General features: G+C 41.1%; 1 protein-coding gene across 5 annotated transcripts; it reads right to left on the bottom strand.

Moving 5' to 3' along the window:
* Nucleotides 1-1552: 1552 nt before the first annotated feature.
* On the bottom strand, nucleotides 1553-20293 carry LOC101166646 (coronin-1C). 5 transcript variants are annotated; one of them, XM_011481818.3, is made up of 11 exons: nucleotides 18268-20293; nucleotides 14388-14590; nucleotides 10590-10712; nucleotides 9730-9859; nucleotides 7254-7435; nucleotides 7020-7139; nucleotides 6245-6349; nucleotides 6016-6161; nucleotides 3682-3739; nucleotides 3342-3584; nucleotides 1553-2384 (listed from the first exon to the last, which is right to left on the bottom strand). In XM_011481818.3, exons 1-11 carry the CDS (start codon nucleotides 20141-20143, stop codon nucleotides 2265-2267), a joined length of 3306 nt encoding a protein of 1101 aa, XP_011480120.2. In that variant the 5' UTR covers nucleotides 20144-20293; the 3' UTR covers nucleotides 1553-2264. The 5 variants fall into 5 exon arrangements, with proteins under 5 accessions (XP_011480120.2, XP_011480121.2, XP_011480122.1 ...); XM_011481819.3 differs by having other exon boundaries at nucleotides 14388-14587; XM_011481820.3 differs by lacking the exon at nucleotides 18268-20293 and adding an exon at nucleotides 16596-16900.
* Between the last annotated feature and the right edge of the window lie 576 nt (nucleotides 20294-20869).

Below are 20869 nucleotides of genomic sequence, written 5' to 3'. Positions count from 1 at the left end.
GATGTGGGTCAGCCAAACTCGTAACCAGAGTGAAAAGTGAAACTACTCAAAGATTCAAACCGAATGGTTTAATGTAGAAAGTGAATATGACTGGAGCAATAAATAAGCAATAAAATTTCATCAATTATTATTACAGTTTGAAAGGCAGCCATTATGAGAGGTTTACCATGGATTACTGGGATCTATGGATCTAGAGCTTTCCATGCGTGAAGATAGGATCGAGAAAAAACCAACAAAGTGTTAAAAGTCTCAAGATGAACTCAAATTTCAAAACAAAAGAAAAATCTGTAGAAGATGAGAGATTTTGGGAAGCATCAGAATGCAACCGTTCAACCCTAAACACTGAACAAAAACAATACCTTTTTACCTTGACTACATGAACTTGGACGTTTTCAGTGTTAAAGCAATTAAACCCCTATGAACCCTGTCTGAAAAGTCTGAAAGTTATGGAAAAATGGGAGATTTCAGGTTTATTGTACTGAAATGTCTATGTGATGAGCATTTCTTTATACCACTGATATGTTTTAGTATGTATAGTAATAATGTTTAAAGTGCATTATAAATGTTTATTTAATATTATACAGAATAAATAAAAAAAGACATAATTATCATTTAAAAGGACTTACAATTATCAACAAGGCCTAATTTAGAAATACACTTAAGGAAAGATGGGTTTTAATAGTGTATCAGGTTATGGAAATATTTAATCAAAAAGACTTAAACCATTTTTATAAAAAATTTAGATCCCAAAGATGTAAACAAACAAAATATTAGTCATTTTGTCTTTATTGTTATACTTATATGCTGTATTTAAGTGAAGGAAAGTGTGTTTGTTGGTGTTTAACCCTTGTGCTATCTTAGATGACCCCACTCTTACTTTGACGTATTCTCCCTACCATGACAAAGGTGGATAAAGGTGGAAAGATTTCATGTAATCCATTGACACCAGTGAAGATCACAAATCATTGAAGAAAAAAGGTTCAGAACACTGTCTAGTGGGTCTAGATGACCCAACTCCCAATGTTAAATTGCCTAGGATAGTACAAGGGATAAAGTAAAAAGTAAAGTAAAAGGGGCAGAAATGATCCTTGTTACAAAGATAAGTTTGAGTGTTGAATTGTTCTAATTGTTTTGTGGGAATAAAATGAAAAACAAAAATAAAAAAAGCAAAACAACAATGGAGATCCATCAATCCATTTCCAAACATGCTGAATCCCTTTTGCAGTCATAGGGCTGCTGGAGCCTATCCTAAAACTGTTGGGTGAAGGTTGCCAGTCTGTTGCAGAATCATCAATTACCTACAAAGCATGTTTTTGGACTGTGGGAGGAAGCCGGAGTGCCTGGAGAAAACCCACACATCCACAGAGAGAACATGCAAGCTCCACACAGAAAGGACAGACGGGATTCAAACTGTGACCTTCTCACTTTGAGGCTGGGGTCCTCACCGCCATGCAGCCCGCATAGCCTCCAATCCTTTTCTGACAGCAAACAAAATCAGAGAAATCTGTCGTCAACACAGAAACAAGAAATGCAGAAATGAAAACTAAACTGCTCTCATGTGTAAAACCTTTATTGTGTGCACAGAACTGTTGTCGGGGGGGGCTTCAGTGAAACACCAGCTGCACGAGTTAACCCTTCCCAACACCAACAGACACCAGAGAGGGCAACTTCGGTTTGACCCCATCGCAGTGACCTCTTTCCCGCTCGTTAAAACCCCCATGTCGGATTAGAAGCCCAGCTGAACAGGATTTCTTCCACATTCAGAGAACCGTTGGATGTCAATGAGCACAACGTTGGGAGGAAAACACTTCAACTGCTATCATAAAAAATAGAAATAAAACAAAACAATCCAGCTTTTTACTACGTTGTTCTACCAGGCTGTGACTGGAATGTACAACAGGAGCAAAAAAAAAAAAAAAACAATGTCAAGTTGTGCATGAAAGCACACAATCCATATTTGGCAACACAAAAGAACAATGGAAATACTGATGCTACAGGCAGATCTTTGAGCAGTAAGTACAAACTTCACACAAGAATGCTTTACAACAATTTCCAAAAAAAAACAGTTAAGACTTCAACAAAAATCTCTTCTGATGAGCTGCAGGAATTGTTCCTTTTCTCTGTGTGTGCGAGAAAAATGAGCAAATAGAGCGTTCATCTTGGAATGTGGGCTTGGCCTCATTACTGGGACAAACACCAAGCTCAGTTACGTGGAATATTGAGGATTTGGCCGTCTCTGACACCGTCCGCTCAGGACCGTCGCCTCACAGCGCCACCTTGGCTACCTGCTCCTCCAGTCTGGCGATGCGGCGGTCTTGAAGGATGACACGGTCTCTGAGTGACTTGAACTCTCTCAGCACCTCTTCCAGCTTATCTTCCATTTTCTAGCAAGGAAAAGGACTCATTATGATTAAACAGGAAATATGATGCATTTGACCAGAAATTTAGCACTAGCATTTTTAATTAAAAAAATCTATATGCATGTGCTAAATGAATGATTTTCCAATTTTTTTTAAAAGTAGTTCTGTCTTTTGGTTGGGGTAACAGGAGGTGCAATCAAATTATGGCAACATAAAGGAAGAGAAACAATAACAGTAAAAAAAACATAAAAGAGACTAAGTACTTTTATGAAAAAAGAGAAGGGAAAAAAACTCTAAATACAATTAATAAATACTTTGGGGCCTTGCTTATATTTATAAATATATAGTTTTAAATCCATTAATCAGAACAGCCCAGTCATTATAACTTGACTGATTAATAATAATTATATACTGAATAATTTTAAAATATGTACTTTTGACATGAAGAGAAACTTTTCCCACACAGAACCCCCTGTTTTCCAAGCCGAAGACAAAACAGGAAAAGTGTTGGTTAAAGATAAATAGGAAAGCTTTTTTTTTTTTTTAAATCTTCCTGATGCAGAAAACTTTGTTCTTGTTTCAAACTAAAAAAATAAAACAAAGACAAGATAGATGCTAAAACCATTGAGACAAAAGACAAAACACAACAGGATAATCAACAATAAAACACAAGTTTCAGCCTCATTTTGACGTCTGGCCTAGTCTTCTTTCAATAGCTAAATATATAAATTTGGGATAATGGAAAAAGAAAAAAAGAAAGAAAACTCTTCCAGTCCTGTGGGATTTTCTCTTCCATTGCTTGATTCAAATGGTATGTGCTGATCCGTCACTTTCCTTAATTGTTTCAATCAAAAACAAAAATGACCTGGAAGTTATATTGAGGAGAACTTTCACCACTGCTGTACCATTTTGACAAAGGGAAACAGGGAGAAGTCCCTTTTCAACAGCAATAGTGACCAAAAAGACACAAGAGCCGCTCACCACTGAGGACTGTGGAGGAGCGTGCTTCTGTACAGTCGGGATGCTCTCTGCTTTGGTGGCCGGCTTGCTCTCCAGCACATTGGTCTTGACCACTTTGAGGTCCCGGCTCTTCGTGGACACGTAGCCATCTCTGAGTGAGATCAGGATGGGGCCTCCGTTCTTACCGGCGAACCACTCCTCCGCCTCCAGCGCGGGATCGGGGCTGGCGGTGTCCGGATACAGGTCGTCCTGGAACAGATCCGACTGTGTGCGTGCAGGGGGACACAGAGACGCCGTGAACACAGGAAGAAACGGAGGAGAAAACGCAAGAGCCTTGATGGCGTTGGATGGCCACTCTTACCTTCCGTGGAACCGTCATGATGATGGGTTCACATTTTCTCTCATGCAATTTGTAAAACCTACAGACCAGCAACATAATGAGAGAATTATCAGATCAGTGCTGAGACATTGCTACAACAATGCTTCAAAATATGACAATTCTTTAAATACATGATGAAAATGTTCAACTAAATTGAAATTAAAGATCAAAATATTAACTTTTTGATTATAAGACAAATATTTTAAACAAAAACTCAGCTTTTGTTCGTTCTGCTTTAACAGTTTGACTGTTGCTCTCTGAAATACCAGGCAATACTTCAGGTCTGTACTCTGACTACACTACCCAGAATATCTAGAGAGGCCAAGAGGCAGATGATTGGGCAGAAGCGAAGTTCTATATATTTTCTAACAAACTATCAAAGAAAGTTAAAGATCCATCAGTTATCAAACATGTGAACTTTCCCTGAAGGAGTGGTGAGATGCAGACACTGCTATGCTACAGAATCCTAGTCCTTATTGCTGAATGTCAGGTAGGGAGGCATCGGCTCCCATTTTAGAGTCTTTAGGATGATTTGACTTTGGATTTGAACCAACAGCCTCCCAGTCTCAGGGCAGCCTCCACCTCTTAGGTGGTCATTTAGAAGAGAAGGCAACACAAGTTCTCTTCAAAATCAGGTGCTCTGGTTGGAGATGAGTTAAAAAGATCTTGAAAGCTTCCCTTCAGCTGACTTTAAGAAGTTAATTTTAAATAGGATGTGAAAATTATTATTGCTTTCCAACCAAACATCAACACAAATACCAGCATGTAGGGATGGCCCGTTTGACACGGACGCTTCGGCGCGCGTTTTACCTTCATGAAACAGATAGGTTCGGCACCATGTTTCGGGGCGTGTGTCGACTAGCGCAGATCACGTAGTTTATGACGTATGAAGCGCCAAATGCTTTGTTTGGTCCAACCACAGTTCAGATGTCACTTGTGTTCGAACAGTTGGGCTAATGTAAACACACTTTCAGCATCAAGCCTATTTATTTTGACACATCCACAAGCAGCCAAGCAGCATGGAAGTCACTTCTGCTCTTTGGCCCATCACTAATGGTGCAACAAAAAGAAACACCCATGCTCAGCCCTATTTTGGCCGCATCCCACAATCCCTTGCTGCCTTTAGACTCAACGTGCACGTGACCGCCATTACAATATGACGCAGCTTTCAAGTTAAAAGCCATTCGTTAAAAGCAGTGTGAAAAAATCCACCATCACCAACGGGTTTTGAAAAACTGGTCTGCTGCGTGACGGAGAGGACAGCGCAAGCTCAGGAGGGAATTTGCCTCAGAGTGACACTGACAGCCACAACGAAGGAGAAACTGAGTGAGTGTGGCGAAGAATGTCTGACGTTATTCCAACCCGACACTGAGGAGGAAGACTTCCATGGTTTCAGTGCACAGGAGGAAGATGAAGAAAGCTCTCAGTGACTTTTACTTTCATGTTTTTTTAATCCAGCCCTGTTAGCGCTATGTTACGGTGTGTCACTGTTGTGGAAGAAAACTCCCGGCGCACGCGCTGCGCAGAGGCGCTCGGTTCTAACTTACTGCTGGACACCACTGTATACTATGATCTAGGCACTGTTTGAATAGAAAAGCTCAGGTATATCATTAAAACTTTGAAAACTCTTTCTGTGTAAATATATCACGTGTTCAACCTTTCCTGCGATTACTTTTGTCTTTCTTTCCTCTCCACTGAAGGCAGATCTTCCTTCGGTTGTTCACTTCCCCCGTTTGGACCCTCAGAGCCTCCTGAGTGGGTTAATAAAGAATCATTCTCTCTTGCTCTCACTCCCTCTTGCGCTGCAGGTGCGCTCTCGCCTCCTCCTTCTTACACACCCACTCGGTGTCAGCACATATACAGTACATCCTCATTCTACAGCACATGTTTCAATGTGGGCACATGCGGCGTATAGACAGGTGCGGCTTATGTATGTACTAAATGGTTTATCCTTTAAAAATGTAATGGGTGCGGCTTGTAATCAGATGTGCTCTATAGCCCGGAAAGTACGGTAATACCTTTTTTTTAAGGGTCAGTTTGTTTTGCTTATACTGATTGTAATTCTCTCTTGTTTTCAATTAAATAACGGCTAATATTTCTTTCACCTTCAGTTTTTGTTTAACAAATGTAACTTTTAGCTTTTGGCTATTATTTTGAGTTTTGTTTCATCCACAGTCATTTAAACCCAAACAAGTTAGCATCCGTAATATAAAGTGAGTTTTCAAAATTAACTTAAAAACAAGGAACAAATTACATTTAAGGGTTTTCTGATTGTTTGTGCTGTAAACTTTCTAAAAAACAAGCATCCTTTCATACCTTGCAATTTCACATTTGTTGACATCCAGACCTCTCTTGGGCATGTACCCCATGCCTCTCTGGGGCTCCTTTGTGGAAAAGGTATTGAGGTAGTGAACAAACGGCGCCTCGTCGGTGATCTCAAAGTACCGAATGCTGCTGTCCCCCTGAAGGCACATCCAGAAACGAAACATTGAAAAAAATAATTAAAAAAAAAGACAAGGATGTTATAAATAGAACGTCAGATCACCTTTCCGCACAGGTACACTATGTTGGTGTCAGGGTCATAGAAGGGCAGCAGAACTCCATTACTGCTGTCCATCTCTTGAACACAGATGGGCTCATCCATATTGCCCTACAAACACAAAAAGGACACATTCGATGGGATCTTGCTGCACAATTTTGACTCACAACGAACACAAATGAGAGAAGCAGTGGAAGCAGGGCACTTCAATAGTAAGTGTGACATTTTGAGTTTAGCGCCCCCGAGTGGAGACAAGGAGTCATAACCTCAACCAAAAAATAGATCCTGATCACACATTAAAATAAAACCACTTGAGGTGATTTCACAAATTTCAATACACGAGGATTTTATAATTTCCAGCATATTTGCATACATTTCTTGAGGCTTCTTTTAGCTTCCTGTTACATCAGTTTGTCTACATTTCTACATATTTGACCAAAAACAACAATTTGGGTGATTCATCATCCTTAGTCTGGCCCAACAGAGAGGAAATCCCACATTTCATGAGTGGAAAAAAGGAGCAAAAAGCAAAAAAGTGGAAGAAAACTGACCAGAATATTAAATATATTTTGTTTTAACAAAAGGAGCTTTAAAGTTTTCTAATATCCTTTGAGTCGCATCTACATGAATAAGGCGGCAGTTCTTTGTTTTCTAATTTTACAGTCTGAAGCCTTTTTGGTCACAGACCAGGTGAGATTATGAAGGTGTTGAGGTGGAGGCTTGGATTTAGGAGATGTTCCTGTGTGCTACAGACTACATGAAGGGGACAAGAGTGACGTACAGATTTCCACAGGGCAAGCTGGCGCTCGCTCATGCGACTGAATCCGGTGGTGAAAATGTTTCCGTCGGCTAAAAAGATTGCTCTCATTGGCCGAGCTCCCTCGTGGGCTTTGTCCTTCTCCTAAAAACAGAAACACTCGGGTCAGGTTGAGCCGCTCTGTCGTGAGGCATCAGCAGCATCTTCCTGAGTGTGAAGAGAGTCTCCAGCCCCGAATCCAAAACAGCTGTCACTCACGGCCACGATCTTCCTTTTACGGGGGTCGATGACGCGGACCTTCTTGTCCTTGCAGGCGGTACACAACAGGCTGCCATTGCGGCTCCAGCTGACACTAAAGATGACATCAGGGTGCATGTCCTCCAAGCTGATCATGGCCTGGCCCGAGCCCACATTCCAGATGAGGATCTGGTTGTCACAGCCTACAACAGACACATGATATTGCTTTGTGTCCAGTTATTCCAAGCGCTTCGCATCAGAAAAAAGCAACAGAAGGCATTTGGTCCAATCTGGAGCTCAGCTGTGAGCAGTGCTCTACTTTTAAGGTCATAAATTAGTAACAGGAGGAGAAAATATGACCTAAAAATATGACATCAAAGCCCATTTGTTTTATTTTTATTTTTTTGTAAGGAATCTGATTTTCAGTTGGACATTCATTTTGCCACACCTGATACCTTCCTTTGTCATAGACACCAAAAAGTTGATTATGAAATATATGAGTTAAATAAATATTCATCTGTGTCAGAGAAACAATTACAAGTACATTTGATGAAAATAGTTGTAATTTTTAATAAATTAAGTTTTAGGTATAATATCACAGGTATCACTTTAAAAATCTTCCTTCTCTCTCGGCTTTTCCCATCAGGGGTCGCCACAGCGAATCATCCTTTTCCACCTCACTCTATCATGGACATCTTCTACCTTAACATTAGCAAACTTCATGTCCTCTGTTTAGACATCCATATATTTCCTCTTTGGCCGTCCTCTTGCCCTCCTGCCAGGCAGCTTCATCTCCAACATCCTTCTACCAATATATCCACTATCCCTCCTCTGAACATGTCCAAACCATCTCAGTCTGGCTTCTCTGACTTTGTCGCTAACACAGGCAACATGAGCCGTCCCTCTGATGTACTCGTTCCTTATCCTGTCTAACCTGGTCACTCCTAAGGAGAACCTCAACATCTTCATCTCCGCTACCTCCATCTCAGCCTCTTGTCTCTGTCTCACTGCTACCGTCTCTAACCCATAGAGCAGAGCTGGTCTCACCACTGTCTTGTACACCTTTCCTTTGAGTCTTGCTGGCACTCTTCTGTCACACAACACTCCTGACACTTTCCTCCACCCGCTCCAACCTGCCTGCACTCGCCTCTTCACCTCTTTTCCACTCTCCCCATCACACTGAACTGTTGACCCCAAGTACTTAAACTCCTGCACCTTCTTCACCTCAGTCCCCTGTAACCTAACGCTTCTACCTTGATCCCTCTCATTCAGACACATGTATTCTGTCTTACTACGACTGACCTTCATGCCTCTTCTTTCCAGGGCAAACCTCCACCTCTCTAGCTGTTCCTCCACCTGCTCTCTACTCTCACTGCAAATTACAATGTCATCCGCAAACATCATTGTCCAGGGAGATTCCTGTCTTACCTCGTCTGTCAGCCTGTCCATCAGCATAGCAAACAAGAAGGGACTCAAAGCTGATCCTTGGTGTAGTCCCACCTCCACCTTGAACTCCTCTGTCTGACCTACAGCACATCTCACCACCGTCATACTTCTCTCATACATGTCCTGAACTACTCTGACATACTTCTCTGCCACTCCAGACGACCTCATACAGTACCACAGCTCCTCCCTCGGCACCCTGTCATACGCCTTCTCTAAATCTACGAACACACAATGCAGCTCCTTCTGACCTTCTCTGTACTTTTCCATCAACATTCTCAAAGCAAAAATGGCATCAGTGGTGCTCTTACGGGGCATGAAACCATACTGCTGCTCACAAATCTCCACCTTCTTCCTAAGCCTGGCTTCCACTACTCTTTCCCACAGCTTCATTGTGTGGCTCATCAACTTTATTCCTCTATAGTTGCTGCAGTTCTGCGTGTCACCCTTGTTCTTAAAGATGGAGACCAGAGCGCTTCTCCTCCATTCCTCAGGCATCTTCTCACTCTCTAGAATCCTATTGAACAACCTTGTTAGAAATTCCACTGCTGTCTCTCCTAGGCACTTCCATACCTCCACAGGTAGGTCATCAGGACCAACGGCCTTTCCGCTCTTCATCCTTTTCAGAGCCTTCCTAACCTCATCCTTTCCAATCTCTGCTACTTCCTGCTCCACAACAACCCCATCTTCCTCCCTTCTTTCCCTGTCATTTTCCTCGTTCATCAGCTCCTCAAAATACTCCTTCCATCTTTTCTGTACACTCTCCTGGGTTGTTAGCACCTTTCCATCTCTGCCCTTAATCACCCTTATCTGTTGCACGTCCTTCCCATCTCTGTCTCTCTGTCTGGCTAGCCTGTACAAGTCCTTCTATATAGTTGATGTAAAAAGGTAGCACTTTATGCTCAAGGGACCAACAAAATAAAAGATCTAAAAACAGGCTTTATAAAACCTCACAGCTTTATTATGTTTTAGAAGGTTTTTCTTTTCTCATTTGTGATTGTGAGCTGTTAACAGTGTACAGCTCTCGCTAGCAGACCCTGGAGCTCGCATGTACCTGCGCTGAGAAGAACGTTGCGAGCAGTGGGATGCCACGACACGATGCCGACTCTTTTGGAGTGTCCTTCTAACACAACCACAGGCTCGGAAATGGGGTTCTCCAATCCGTTCTCCGGTACCTGCCACACCTGACCAAGAGGGAAAGTCCAGAAAAAATGAACACACTGAAAATCTGTCAAACTATTTGACTATATAAAGACACTTAAAAAGAAAAAAAAAGACAAACGGAAACATTTTCTAGGACTTTTGAGGATTTAAACTATCCAAACAAAGCTAAGTTTCTATTCACAATTGATTTAAACGTGCCTTGAAATGTATGGCATGTTAAAAGTGGGCTACAATGAAAAAAAAATCCATGACTTGATGAGTGAAAATGTGAGACAAAAAGATATATATTTATATGTATTTAAAAAAAATTTCCAAACCATCAAGTAAAACTGCTCATTTCACTACTCACTATTAGGTCCAATTCTTTCTACTTGTAAAATAAATGCAGTTTATTGTCCATCACTTTTCAAACAAAAGCAATAAATTTCAATATTTTTAAGGATATTGCTGTCAGAACTAGCCAACATGGATGTGTAAAACAATGTCATGGACTAAAAGTTTTTTATTTGATCATGGTATCCAAATCTAAGTCCACCGTTCATTTTTATAAGTACTTATGTTGACAAGCTGCGAAGAAAATGTAATTAAACTGTCCCTGAACTCCATTCAGTGGGAACTTTCTGTGTTTTCCTGAATCGGCAGATAAACTAAAGGATTAAATAGGAAAAAAAAAGACAGGATATTAAAACATCTTCTGATGAAAATAACCTAAAGCTGTCTGGATCTGGTGCAGGTTGATTGTGTCCTTACCATGACCGTGCAGTCCTCTGAGCCACTAGCAATGACTAGATCATTATGAGGACACCAGTCGATGTCCAGCACGGGTGCCGTGTGACCGCACACTGTCGGGTACGCTTTGTCGATGCGGCCGGTCTGCGAAGAGACAAGAGAAGGCAACATGCGGTAAAAACTCTTCTTCCTGTGACCGCCATCACTACGGTTTATCTCGCTGTGCTTTTGTTTTGGCGGTTCAATGAGAAAACTATCAAAAAAATTGCACTATAACATTGTGAACAGACATCTGCATCCCAAATCGTACAATCCCAAAATAACAGCGGCTTCTCTGTGACCCATTGACCCAGTGGGCTGAGATGATGTCAGCCTTGAACTGCAGTGAGACTATCATGTTTCTCCGCCGAGAAACTTGACACACAGTAAATGCCTTTTCTATCGGGCGGAATTGAAAATGGATTATCAATGTTTTTCTTTTTTCTTTTTTTTTTAACCGACATTATTCTCAGGAAAAATGCGTACGGTAACCCTATATCACAGAAACAAAATCCAATCTGTTGCATTGATTCAATGCATGCTCTATATCTGGGAATATGCCATGCATATTCACAATCTCTGTGCCTCTAGATATATTACACAATTGCTTTTATTTTCTGTGTTGGTAAAATGGTTTTGTCCTCTCTTAAGCTTTTCTGGAAATAAATGTTTGCATTGTAGAAAGTAAAATGAAAATTCTGAAAGCACTTTAGTCAGTACCATGAGTAACTGGTCCTATTCCCTTAAAATTTAAACGTGAATGACCATATTTTATATAGTATTTAGCTAAATATGTTTATATATTTTTCGTTAAAATGCCCAAGTAGTGTGTTTTTAGGAGTAAAAATGTTATGTATTGTTCCCAAAGGCCTCCTGTTGATTCCCAGAGTCAGAACTAAACAAGGGGAATCAGCGTTTCAATATTCTGCAGCTAAAATCTGGAACAGCCTCCCTGAAGGCGTAAGACAGGCCTCTTCTGTGTTCATGTTCAAATCTAGACTTAAAACATTTCTGTTTAGCCGTGTATATGACTGAAAGGTCCTATCTGCACCTTTCTTTCCTTCCTTTCTTTTTAAGTCTTTTTTTTTTCTTCCTTTTCTTTTAAAGTAAATTTTATGTTGATTATTTCTATGATGTATTGTGATTTTAATGCACTTTTCTGTTTTGTGAAGCACCTTGAATTACTTTGTGTACGAATTGTGCTATACAAATAAACTTGCCTTGCCTAGTTCTACCACATAGCAGTGGATGCAGTGTTTTCCCTGGACAGAAAGTGGCTGTGAAGGTTGTGCTTGTCTGCATTAATCTGCAGCTTTGTGGAAGAAACTCAGTATGAAGCTGGATTAACTACAAAGCTGCTTCTCAAATAAAAAAAAATGGTCTTTGTCATCTGTGTTGCTTTGGAACAAAGCAGGGTGCAAGACTGATGCTTCTTCTTTTACTTCTTTTGCATTGCTGTCAGTAGAAAATACTGATCCACATACCTCCAGTGCCTTCTAGTGGTTGTTAGCTAGAAACACATGAGTCTATTTATTTAAAAAAATGAAGTTGCAGAGTTTTGCCAAGAATGCAAAAAAACACAACTAATATTTGGAAAAAATGTGATAGATTTAGCTCATTATAAATAGTGTCAGAGAACAGTTCTGGGCTAAATAAAATATTGATTTTAGTCAAAGTTGCTTTTCTTTTTTAGACTGATCTAAATGATATACTGAGATTTAATCAGTTCTGTTTAATGTTCTTTAATCACTCATTTGGCACTTACTTCAGAGCAAAGATAAAACACATGCAACTATAGAGTGATGCTTAATAGGAGGCAAGGTAAAAGAGTTTCACTCCAGGCTGCAGAGTAATTATTTTTTTTCTGTTTGTCACTCGTCTCTCCCGGTCCATCTGGGTTTCTGTGCTTAGAGAAGGAGTTGGCTGCATCCCTCCTGACAAGTGAGCCAAAAGGAAGACAGGGCTTGGATTATGGCTGCATTACTGATCACAGGAAATCAGACCTTGATGCAGATGAGATTTCCCCTAGAAGTGGCTGGAGTGAGTTTACAAAATATTCTTTTTTTTTTAACTAGCGCAAACATTAACCCTTGTGCTATCCTAGGCATTTTAACATTGGGAGTTGGGTCATCTAGACCAGTGTTTTTCAACCAGTGTGCCGCGGCACACTAGTGTGCCGTGGGAGATGGTCAAGTGTGCCGTGGGAAATTGCCCTCATTAACTGATTTAACAACATTTCCCATCTCCAGGATTTCAGCTCTCTGTTCATTCAAACAGGCCATGATAAAACACTGAGGAGTTAGGAATATAAAAGATCATAAAATACTTTTTCTTTGCGTTTATTTTATTTTATTTAAGACATTTGTTAAAAAGTACTGTACCACGATTCAGCTGCAGCTCCGGCTGTATTTTGGAAAAGTCCCGTCGCTTTAACTGTCTCCACCAATAATTTTTGGGGAGCTTAATCACATGTCATCAGTCTGACCAATCAGAAGTGGTTAAAGTCTTCACTTCCTTGTCCCGATTTAGCTCGTAAAGTCGCTCAGTTCTAACAAAAATACCAGCTAAAGCTCGTCTTTAGCAGTGTAGCTTTCCACAGAGTCCGGTATCAGACCGTGGAACAAGTGAACAAAACAATGAAGCTCCGAAAAGCGATCTCCTGCCGATTTATTTACTACATCTCCCAAGATGCATTGGGTTGTGAGAGTGACAGCGCACAAGGAGATCTGTTGTTAAATGTCTTGAAACCAACGAACACACTTCAAACTGTTTTTAAATCTTCTAACTTAACTTTTATTGCATCTTTTAGAAAAAAACAGCTGCAGTTTCCAGCTTTTTCTGCAACAATTATCTCAAAAATGCATGTGAGACTGTGGAGGGAGGGGCTGTAGATCAATACAGACTGAGTTTCTCCTTTTTTTTTAATTTTTGGATGCTGGTGTGCCGCGGGATTTTTTTTAAGGTTAAAGTGTGCTGTGGCTCAGAAAAGGTTGAAAAACACTGATCTAGACCCACTAGACAGTGCTCTGAACCTTTTTTCATCTATGATTTGTGATCTTCATTCCCTATACCATCAGCAGATTTTTGTTCAGCTGAAGACATTTTGTAACCCTTGTGCTATCCTAGGCACTTTACCATTGGGAGTTGGGTCATCTAGACCCACTAGACAGTGCGCTGAACCTTTTTTCATCTATGATTTGTGATCTTCACTGGTGTCCATGGATTACATGAAATCTTTCCACCTTTATCCACCTTTGTCATGGTAGGGAGAACACGCCAATGTAAGGGTGGGGTCATCTAAGATAGCACAAGGGTTATAGGAGGTATTCTCTTTAATTAAATTAGTAAACATTGATGTTAAGGCCTCTCCAACTTGTTTGAGTCCCGTCCTTATGTCCAGGCCATATTCTGTTTGTAATCTGACAGTTATGTCAATTTTGGCCAAAAACAAAAAGCAAGACTTTCTGTCTTTAAATATATTAACAAAATAGAAGTTAAAGAACTGAACAATCAAATCATTTTATTTTTGTAAGAAAGAGAACTAATTTAGCCACATGAATATTTAAAAGCACAAATATATTTTAGAAAACATTTGCTAAGCCAGGTTATACCAACTATTTTTCGTAAATCATTCTGAGTGACATAAATAAACAAGAAATTGCGTTTTATTTTCGCTTAACTTTTACTGTATAAGCTTAATATTTCCTGACGGCTGTGTGCAAAACTGCACTCAAACAACCATTAACTTTTAATGCATGAATGAGCATAACAACACCTCACCTTGTGCAGAGGAAGGACAAGGAAAGCTCCTCCGCCGCTCGCCTCAATGATTATGGCAACAAACTTGGGGTTGACGGCACAGAAGGAGCTATCCCAGGTTACTCTGGACACACGGATGTCATCGTAGCACTGGTCGTTCCTCACAGCCTGACCAAACACGTGACGGAACTTGCTCTGCCTTACAACTCGTCGCATCATATCTGCTGAGGAAGCAAGAGACTCTTAGATGTGCAATAAAAAAAGGGATTCTATCTCAGACGGTGATTAAGACGTCGTTCCCCTGTTTTGGAAGGTTGTATCTTTACACTATATACTACCTTGAAGTTTATGAACAACACATTTCAGATCGGGGTCACAATCTGCATCAAAACGCTCAGAACTGAAACCACAGCCATTATATTTGTAAGATGCTGCATCAGTTCTTGTGAAAACACCACAGATGGGGTGTTACCGCTGCAAGATTCAGGAAAGGAACTCAACCGTCATCTACATTTAGTGCTTGTGGCACTTTTTGGAACACCTGTTGTTTCATGAAATTAAATGTGTTTTACTGTCAAATTTTAAAAGACGTATTTTAGTATTGTAGACGATTTTATTGTTAAATGTCATGGTAAAACGCCCATTGCTGCATTTTTTAATTCTCCTCAGACATTTGGAAGTTTGTGATCACAGCAGGCCACCTGCTTCTCTTCATTAGCCATGGACTGTGAGGATAAGATAGCAGAGACAGCGTCATAGGGATCAAATTTAAGATTTTTTTTTAGATCTACCTCAATGAAATACCAACACTTACAAGAGATGAAACATGTCTTTAGGATTGAAAAGAAATAGAGAAGAGCTCAGATTGATAAAGCTGTGTCTTTGAAAAGGGGTTTTGTGTCAAATATGGGGGAGTTTGTTGGAATAAATAACCTATATTAAATACCTGCCTATATTCATTTTATTTCATCTCAATTTTGCACCACTGTGCTTGTTATCTTAATTTTTCATGACTTTTGTCCCTTTTTGTGACCCGTACCCATGTTGTTTTCTTTAGCACTTCTTAACTATTAATTCTTATAAAACTGTCTTCTTATAAAACTATAATGAATAATTTAGATTTATTAGTCTTTGACTAAAAATATGGAAAAATAAGGGAGAAAAGAAGAAATACTTCGAGACTGCTAACAATTCTAAAAGGACACATTTCCCCCCAAATTAAATTTAAAGCATGTTATAATTGTGTTATTATCTATACAGAATGAAGTAAACGCTTCTTTTTCAACAATATAAAATCATGCAAACTTCAAATATATATATATTTTTTTTAATTAAAGGCCAACAGTTAATTCAATGGAAGCTCGGAGAGCTGTACTGGCGTTAAACAATGAATGGCTGCTAGCCTAATGTTGGCCTAACGTCCCTCGGCCATTAGGACGGGGGACTGCTTACTAATTAAATGAATTAAAATAATAATTAAAAAAAAACGTGGATGAAGTATATAGTTACTTTAACGGCTGCCGCTATATTGGCCTCGCGGTGTGAAGTTAAGGCGATTTCAGTTGCCAAAACTTAGCTAAGCTAGCTAACGCTAGCTACTCAAAAACATGGGGGGTGGAGATTTGTAGTTTTGTGGGAGCACCCCTCATGTAAAAACCATTTGAACTTTCGGGAAAGTATTATCTGTCATGACATAATATGTGTGTAGAACCAAACATTGCGATAGGTGGTGATGGCAATCCGTTTACTATAGACGAGAATTAATTGGGAGGATATTTGATCATCAACCGCAAAACAGAAGCTGGCAGAGCTGGTCCCGCAAGCAACAGCGGACACAGCCCGCACATGGGTTACAGAAGAATCAGCACTATTTTACTTCAAATATCCAACAAGTACGGGTTTGCATGCGAGCCAACATCCCAAGCCCTTTAGATCAGCCGCATGAGGGGTCGGTGGGGCGGACTCCGCATCCTCCGCCGCTCCGGCATGTTTCGCATCCGACCTGCTAGTGGGGTTAGCCCGCCGCTAGCCGTTAGCTGCGGTGGACCGCTGCCAGCTGACGCAAGTGCAGATATTTCCACCCAAGCTTTTTTTTTTCCTTTTAATGGCTACTCCCGCTCTCAAACCCATTAAGCAAGCTCACAAGCCAAGGATGCTGCAATGCTAGATACCCCATCCACCCCCCCAAAAAAACAAAATATTAAACATTTTCAAAACAGGTTTGCTCACCTCCTAATGCAAGATTTTCCGATGCACGGGGGTCATCAATCTCAACACATGAATCTGGCTCTTAGGCGCGCCCTTATCCTGCAGGACGGTGCTAGTGTCCCCGAAAAAAAAGGGAAAGGCGCCTGCCCCCCAGACACACTCTCGACTGCTAATATGTGAGGGGAACCCGTGCTTTAAAACCTATATTCCAGGATGCCAAAGCACAAAATCTACTATCTGTTCCTCACCTGCTAGAGACTGAAAACACTTCACATCCAGCTATTAAATTCGGGAGGATGACCGGGGACAGCACATGCGCAGAAAAGCCTTTTCAAGAAATCTTATTACTTGAACACATCGGATTTTAATTTTTTTTTTTGCGTCCCTTGAGCTTTTAATGCAATCTTTTTTACATTATTTTTTTAAAAGAATTTTTTTTCTTCTGATGAATATTTCCTGTGTGCCCCCTCCCCCCTCAGTCCCATCCTGTCCTGCCCCCCACAAATACTCCCCAACCCCTTCTAAAGAAAGAATGCCCCAAGACCTGCTGGAAGACTTTTGTTATTTTTGATGTTGTTCATTCTGTTGCAGTTTCACCAACTCAAATGTGATTTGTACTTCAGGGCCACCGTACAAATGTGCCCAGACAACAAAATGACAACATAGACATTATTAGGGCTTTTCCTTATTGAGTTTTGAACTGGTTTAAAAAATTTTTTTTTCATATTTTATTCATCTAATCTATAATTTTGTAGTGTGTAGTGTAATTTTAGTTTACTTTTGCATTCACCTTGTTATTACAATTTATTTAATATTAATTAATTTTGTAAATAAATCTAGTTTTGTTTCTCATTTTTACAGCAAGTTTTTGGCACTGTGCTTTTCTTGTGGTTTGTTCATGGCCTTTTTCGGTCTCCTGTCATATTATTTAGTTCATCTTTTCTTTTCACCGTTCTTGTGAAGCGTTTTTTCTTTCATTTTGCTTCATGGATAAATTCTATCAAAGCACCCATGTTTTGTTGGTTCTTTTGCTGGCTCCATTGTTGACTCAATGGCAACACAAAGTGGTTGTTTGACTTTTTTATTTTATTTTGGCTTGGTCCTTAAGATAAAATAAATTCCCTTCAAGCCTTCAGCTTAACGTACAAATCCAATCATCTTTTAATGTACTCTAGAAGCATTCCTAGTGGTTGTTTAATTATGATTATGCCGTTTTTTGCCAAAATGTAAAAATACAGTGTCATTTTTAAGGAGATGGTCTCTGCAGAGAGGCAGGAGTTTTATGGAAATTCACCTCTGAGTTGTGGGTGGGACTGTTGGTGCAGAGAAACCCTGCCCTCCCTTCCTGTCATCTATCAGTATTTACACTCTACCACTAGCTTACAGCTAAGAACAAAGTTTTATGACTTGTAACTTTTTCTGTGTCAAGATAGCTCTAACCACATAATAGATGAAGAAACTCTTTTTTATTAACTTTTCGAGCTGGACAAGAACCCAACATTATGTTTTGAAAATTCTCAATTGCATTTTCTTTCTTCAAAAAAATAATCCAAGGGATAAAATATTTTATAGGTCTCAAGACAAAGGTGTTGAACTCTCAGCAGTTTGTCATAAAAAACTTTTCATAAAATCAAATCAATACATTCAGAAAAACTAGAGCTTTGTGTTTCTGCTGATTAAGCAGCATTCTTACCTTTCTTTGGAGGTGCTTGCACTTCTGCTGGCCTCACCTTGGTTTTTTTGGGGACATCGAAGGCATTCTTCATTTGAGACACCTTCACACTGGAGCCCTGCTCTGGCAGACGAACCTCAGCTTTCGGCCCGTCAGCTCTGACCAAGCCCTGCTGTTTCTGAATTTGGTTCGCCGCTTTTACGATTTCTGCCACAGGCTTGAAGGAGCCCACATCCCCACTGTGATCTGTCAAATCAAGGGAGGAGTTACTGCGGCTGCTGACGCTCACTGTTGCTGGTGGCAGCTCCTTTCCTGACAGAGAACATTTCTGGCTTTGAGGTTCAGTGTGGTTTGGCACCTCAAGTGTGGGAAGAGTCTCTACGGAGGCAAAGGGATATGTGTTCTTTTTCCCAGCAGAGGGAGTCGAACATTTAAATCTTGATCGCCTCTCTAGGAACATCCGTCTCTGGAGCATGTCCATGTTTTGAGCTTCTTCCTCTTGAGGCACTTTTGCAATTCGCAAACAGTAGTCGTAATCAATCATGTCTCCATACCGCTCATCCATGCATTCAAGCGAGAGCTGCTCCCATGGGCTAAAGTCAGCTGAGAGTCTGCGAAAGTTAGTGGGTAAGGTGTATGTGCCCCTTTCATCCCACAACAAACACATGTCCTGATTAGCTGGAGGGTTGACCTGAAGGTCTTTGTTGAAATGAAAGGTGTGTCTCCTCTTGACCCTTTCTTCTGAGCGCAGGTGGTCTTTGCCTCTTCTCTGAACGTCACCAGTCATCAGCTGTGCAGTTTTGACCTTTATGAAAGGATTTCTAGGTTTTCTGGGGACAGGAGGAGGAGGACCTTTGACTTTCTTTTCAGTCTGTTTGGACTCTGTGGAATTGCGTGAGGCCAAGTCAGACCCGGATGTTGTGTCTCTCTGTGGAAGCACATGAGTTAAAGGTGGAGGTGTGACCACGGCGGAGTGGCAAACAGGCCCTGTCTCCTTTTCCAAGTTGGCAACCTGTCTGTCTGCGTCACAGGCTCTTGGAGGACAGGGCGTCGAATCGCGTTGTTCCAGTGTCATGGAGGGTCTGTCTGGAGCCGCAGAGGGAGGGGTCTCTTGAGGGTGAGAGTTCCTGACTTTGTCAAAGCTGCTGTCTCTCATGGTACTTTGTAAATGGCTGCCTACGACTCCTGCCATAGCCCTCTTAGAAACAGCTCCTGCAAACTTGTTTTGATGGCACAACTCTTGTGCTGCAACAAACCCTGACATGTTCTCTTCCTTACCCTGGTTTTTGGATTTGTCTTGCGTTGCCAGAGGCTCCTGTCGGATGTGAGTTGCAGTATTTCGCTCCTTCTCTGCTGATCCTTGACCAGTTGTCTCACTGTGAGCAGCTCCAGCATGACTTACTCCTTTTAGCTGGCACCTGCTGCCTGTCACTTCAGCATTTTCCCGGTTTAAACAGACAGGGGGTGGACTCCTTCTACACGCCCGGAAAGAACCAGATCTCCCTCTGGAAGGCGGATGAAGCTGGTCGTCATTGTGATTGGGAGTTTTTTCCTCTGCTGCTCTTTTTCTGTAGCTAGCAGCCACATCGTTCTCTGCCTCAGATGACATCCAGGTCTCATCTCGCTCTAGCAATACAAAGTCCTCCTCGTTGGAGTTATATGAGACTGTGGGGTCTCTGGTTTTGGTTTCAGGATCAAACTTGCTGCAGTCAAATTCCAATATGTCCCGATTTCCCTGCTCCTCCATAGCAGTCCAGACTGCAGCTCTTTTCTCAGAGATCTGCTTTTTATGTGAAGTTTCTCTTGCCTCTTCAGGGCTCAGGACAGTTTTTGACTTCCCCACAGTGCGAGCAGCCCTCTGTCTGTCTCCACCCGCCCACCCTCCAGTGGTTTTCATTCCAGGAGGCCTGATTGGCTGCCCTGTTTGGGGGTCCGTGCGTGCAGGAGTGACAGTGAGCTCCCCTGGTTGTCCTCTGGCCAAGTCGTTGAAATTAATCTCTCTAATCCCACCAATATTCTGATGGAGCGCAGGCCATGCGTCCTCTTGATGTTGCCTATCATCTTGCTCCACAGTTTCTGATAACTGCGTGTCTCCAGTTTGCTCAGACACATCGGAGTTATCAAGTGATTCCTCATCTTTCTCCGACAGCTTCTCCAGCTTTTGGCCCATTGCTGCTGCTCTGTCAAGAAATTTGGGAGAGAAACACAAACGGATATTGACACTGTAAAGGATTTATAGACAAATCACAATGACAAATTAGGGTTGTTTGCCTTTCCAACCTACAAAAACAAACACTGTGTTTTGCTGTCCATCTTAAACTACTTTAACCATTTCTCTATTTTTGCGTAGACGTCAACAAAGTTCCCATTTGTCTTCCCAAGGTGTCACTATTTATCTCTGCCTATTCTGTCAGGAAGGAATGCTGTGGTAGCTATAATTAAAGCAGGTCTGACTGCTGCCAGTGAGTCAAGAGGCCAAAAAGGAAACAAGATAAGTTTGATAAGAGGTCAGCTGCCAGGCACCAAGGTCACACGAAAGGACAAGGGCAATACAACATCCACAACAAATCCTTTACAAACTTTTAAAATGTTCCTCAGTGAGTCAGAAGCTGCTTTTGTGACA

The sequence above is a fragment of the Oryzias latipes genome, chromosome 12, assembly GCF_002234675.1.
Source record: "Oryzias latipes chromosome 12, ASM223467v1".
Taxonomy (NCBI): domain Eukaryota; kingdom Metazoa; phylum Chordata; class Actinopteri; order Beloniformes; family Adrianichthyidae; genus Oryzias; species Oryzias latipes.
Note: the sequence above shows the minus strand (reverse complement) of the source record. Positions and strands in the feature narration are given on the sequence as shown.

Excerpts from the sequence above, each read along its gene's own strand:
- LOC101166646 (XM_011481818.3), bottom strand. The coding sequence starts at position 20,143 with ATGAAAACCACTGGAGGGTGGGCGGGTGGAGACAGACAGAGGGCTGCT. Across the intron at positions 7,436-9,729 it reads CAACGTTCTTCTCAGCGCAG|GCTGTGACAACCAGATCCTC; the intron begins GTACATGCGAGC and ends TGTCTGTTGTAG. Across the intron at positions 2,385-3,341 it reads CTCCTCCACAGTCCTCAGTG|AAAATGGAAGATAAGCTGGA; the intron begins GTGAGCGGCTCT and ends TTTCCTTGCTAG.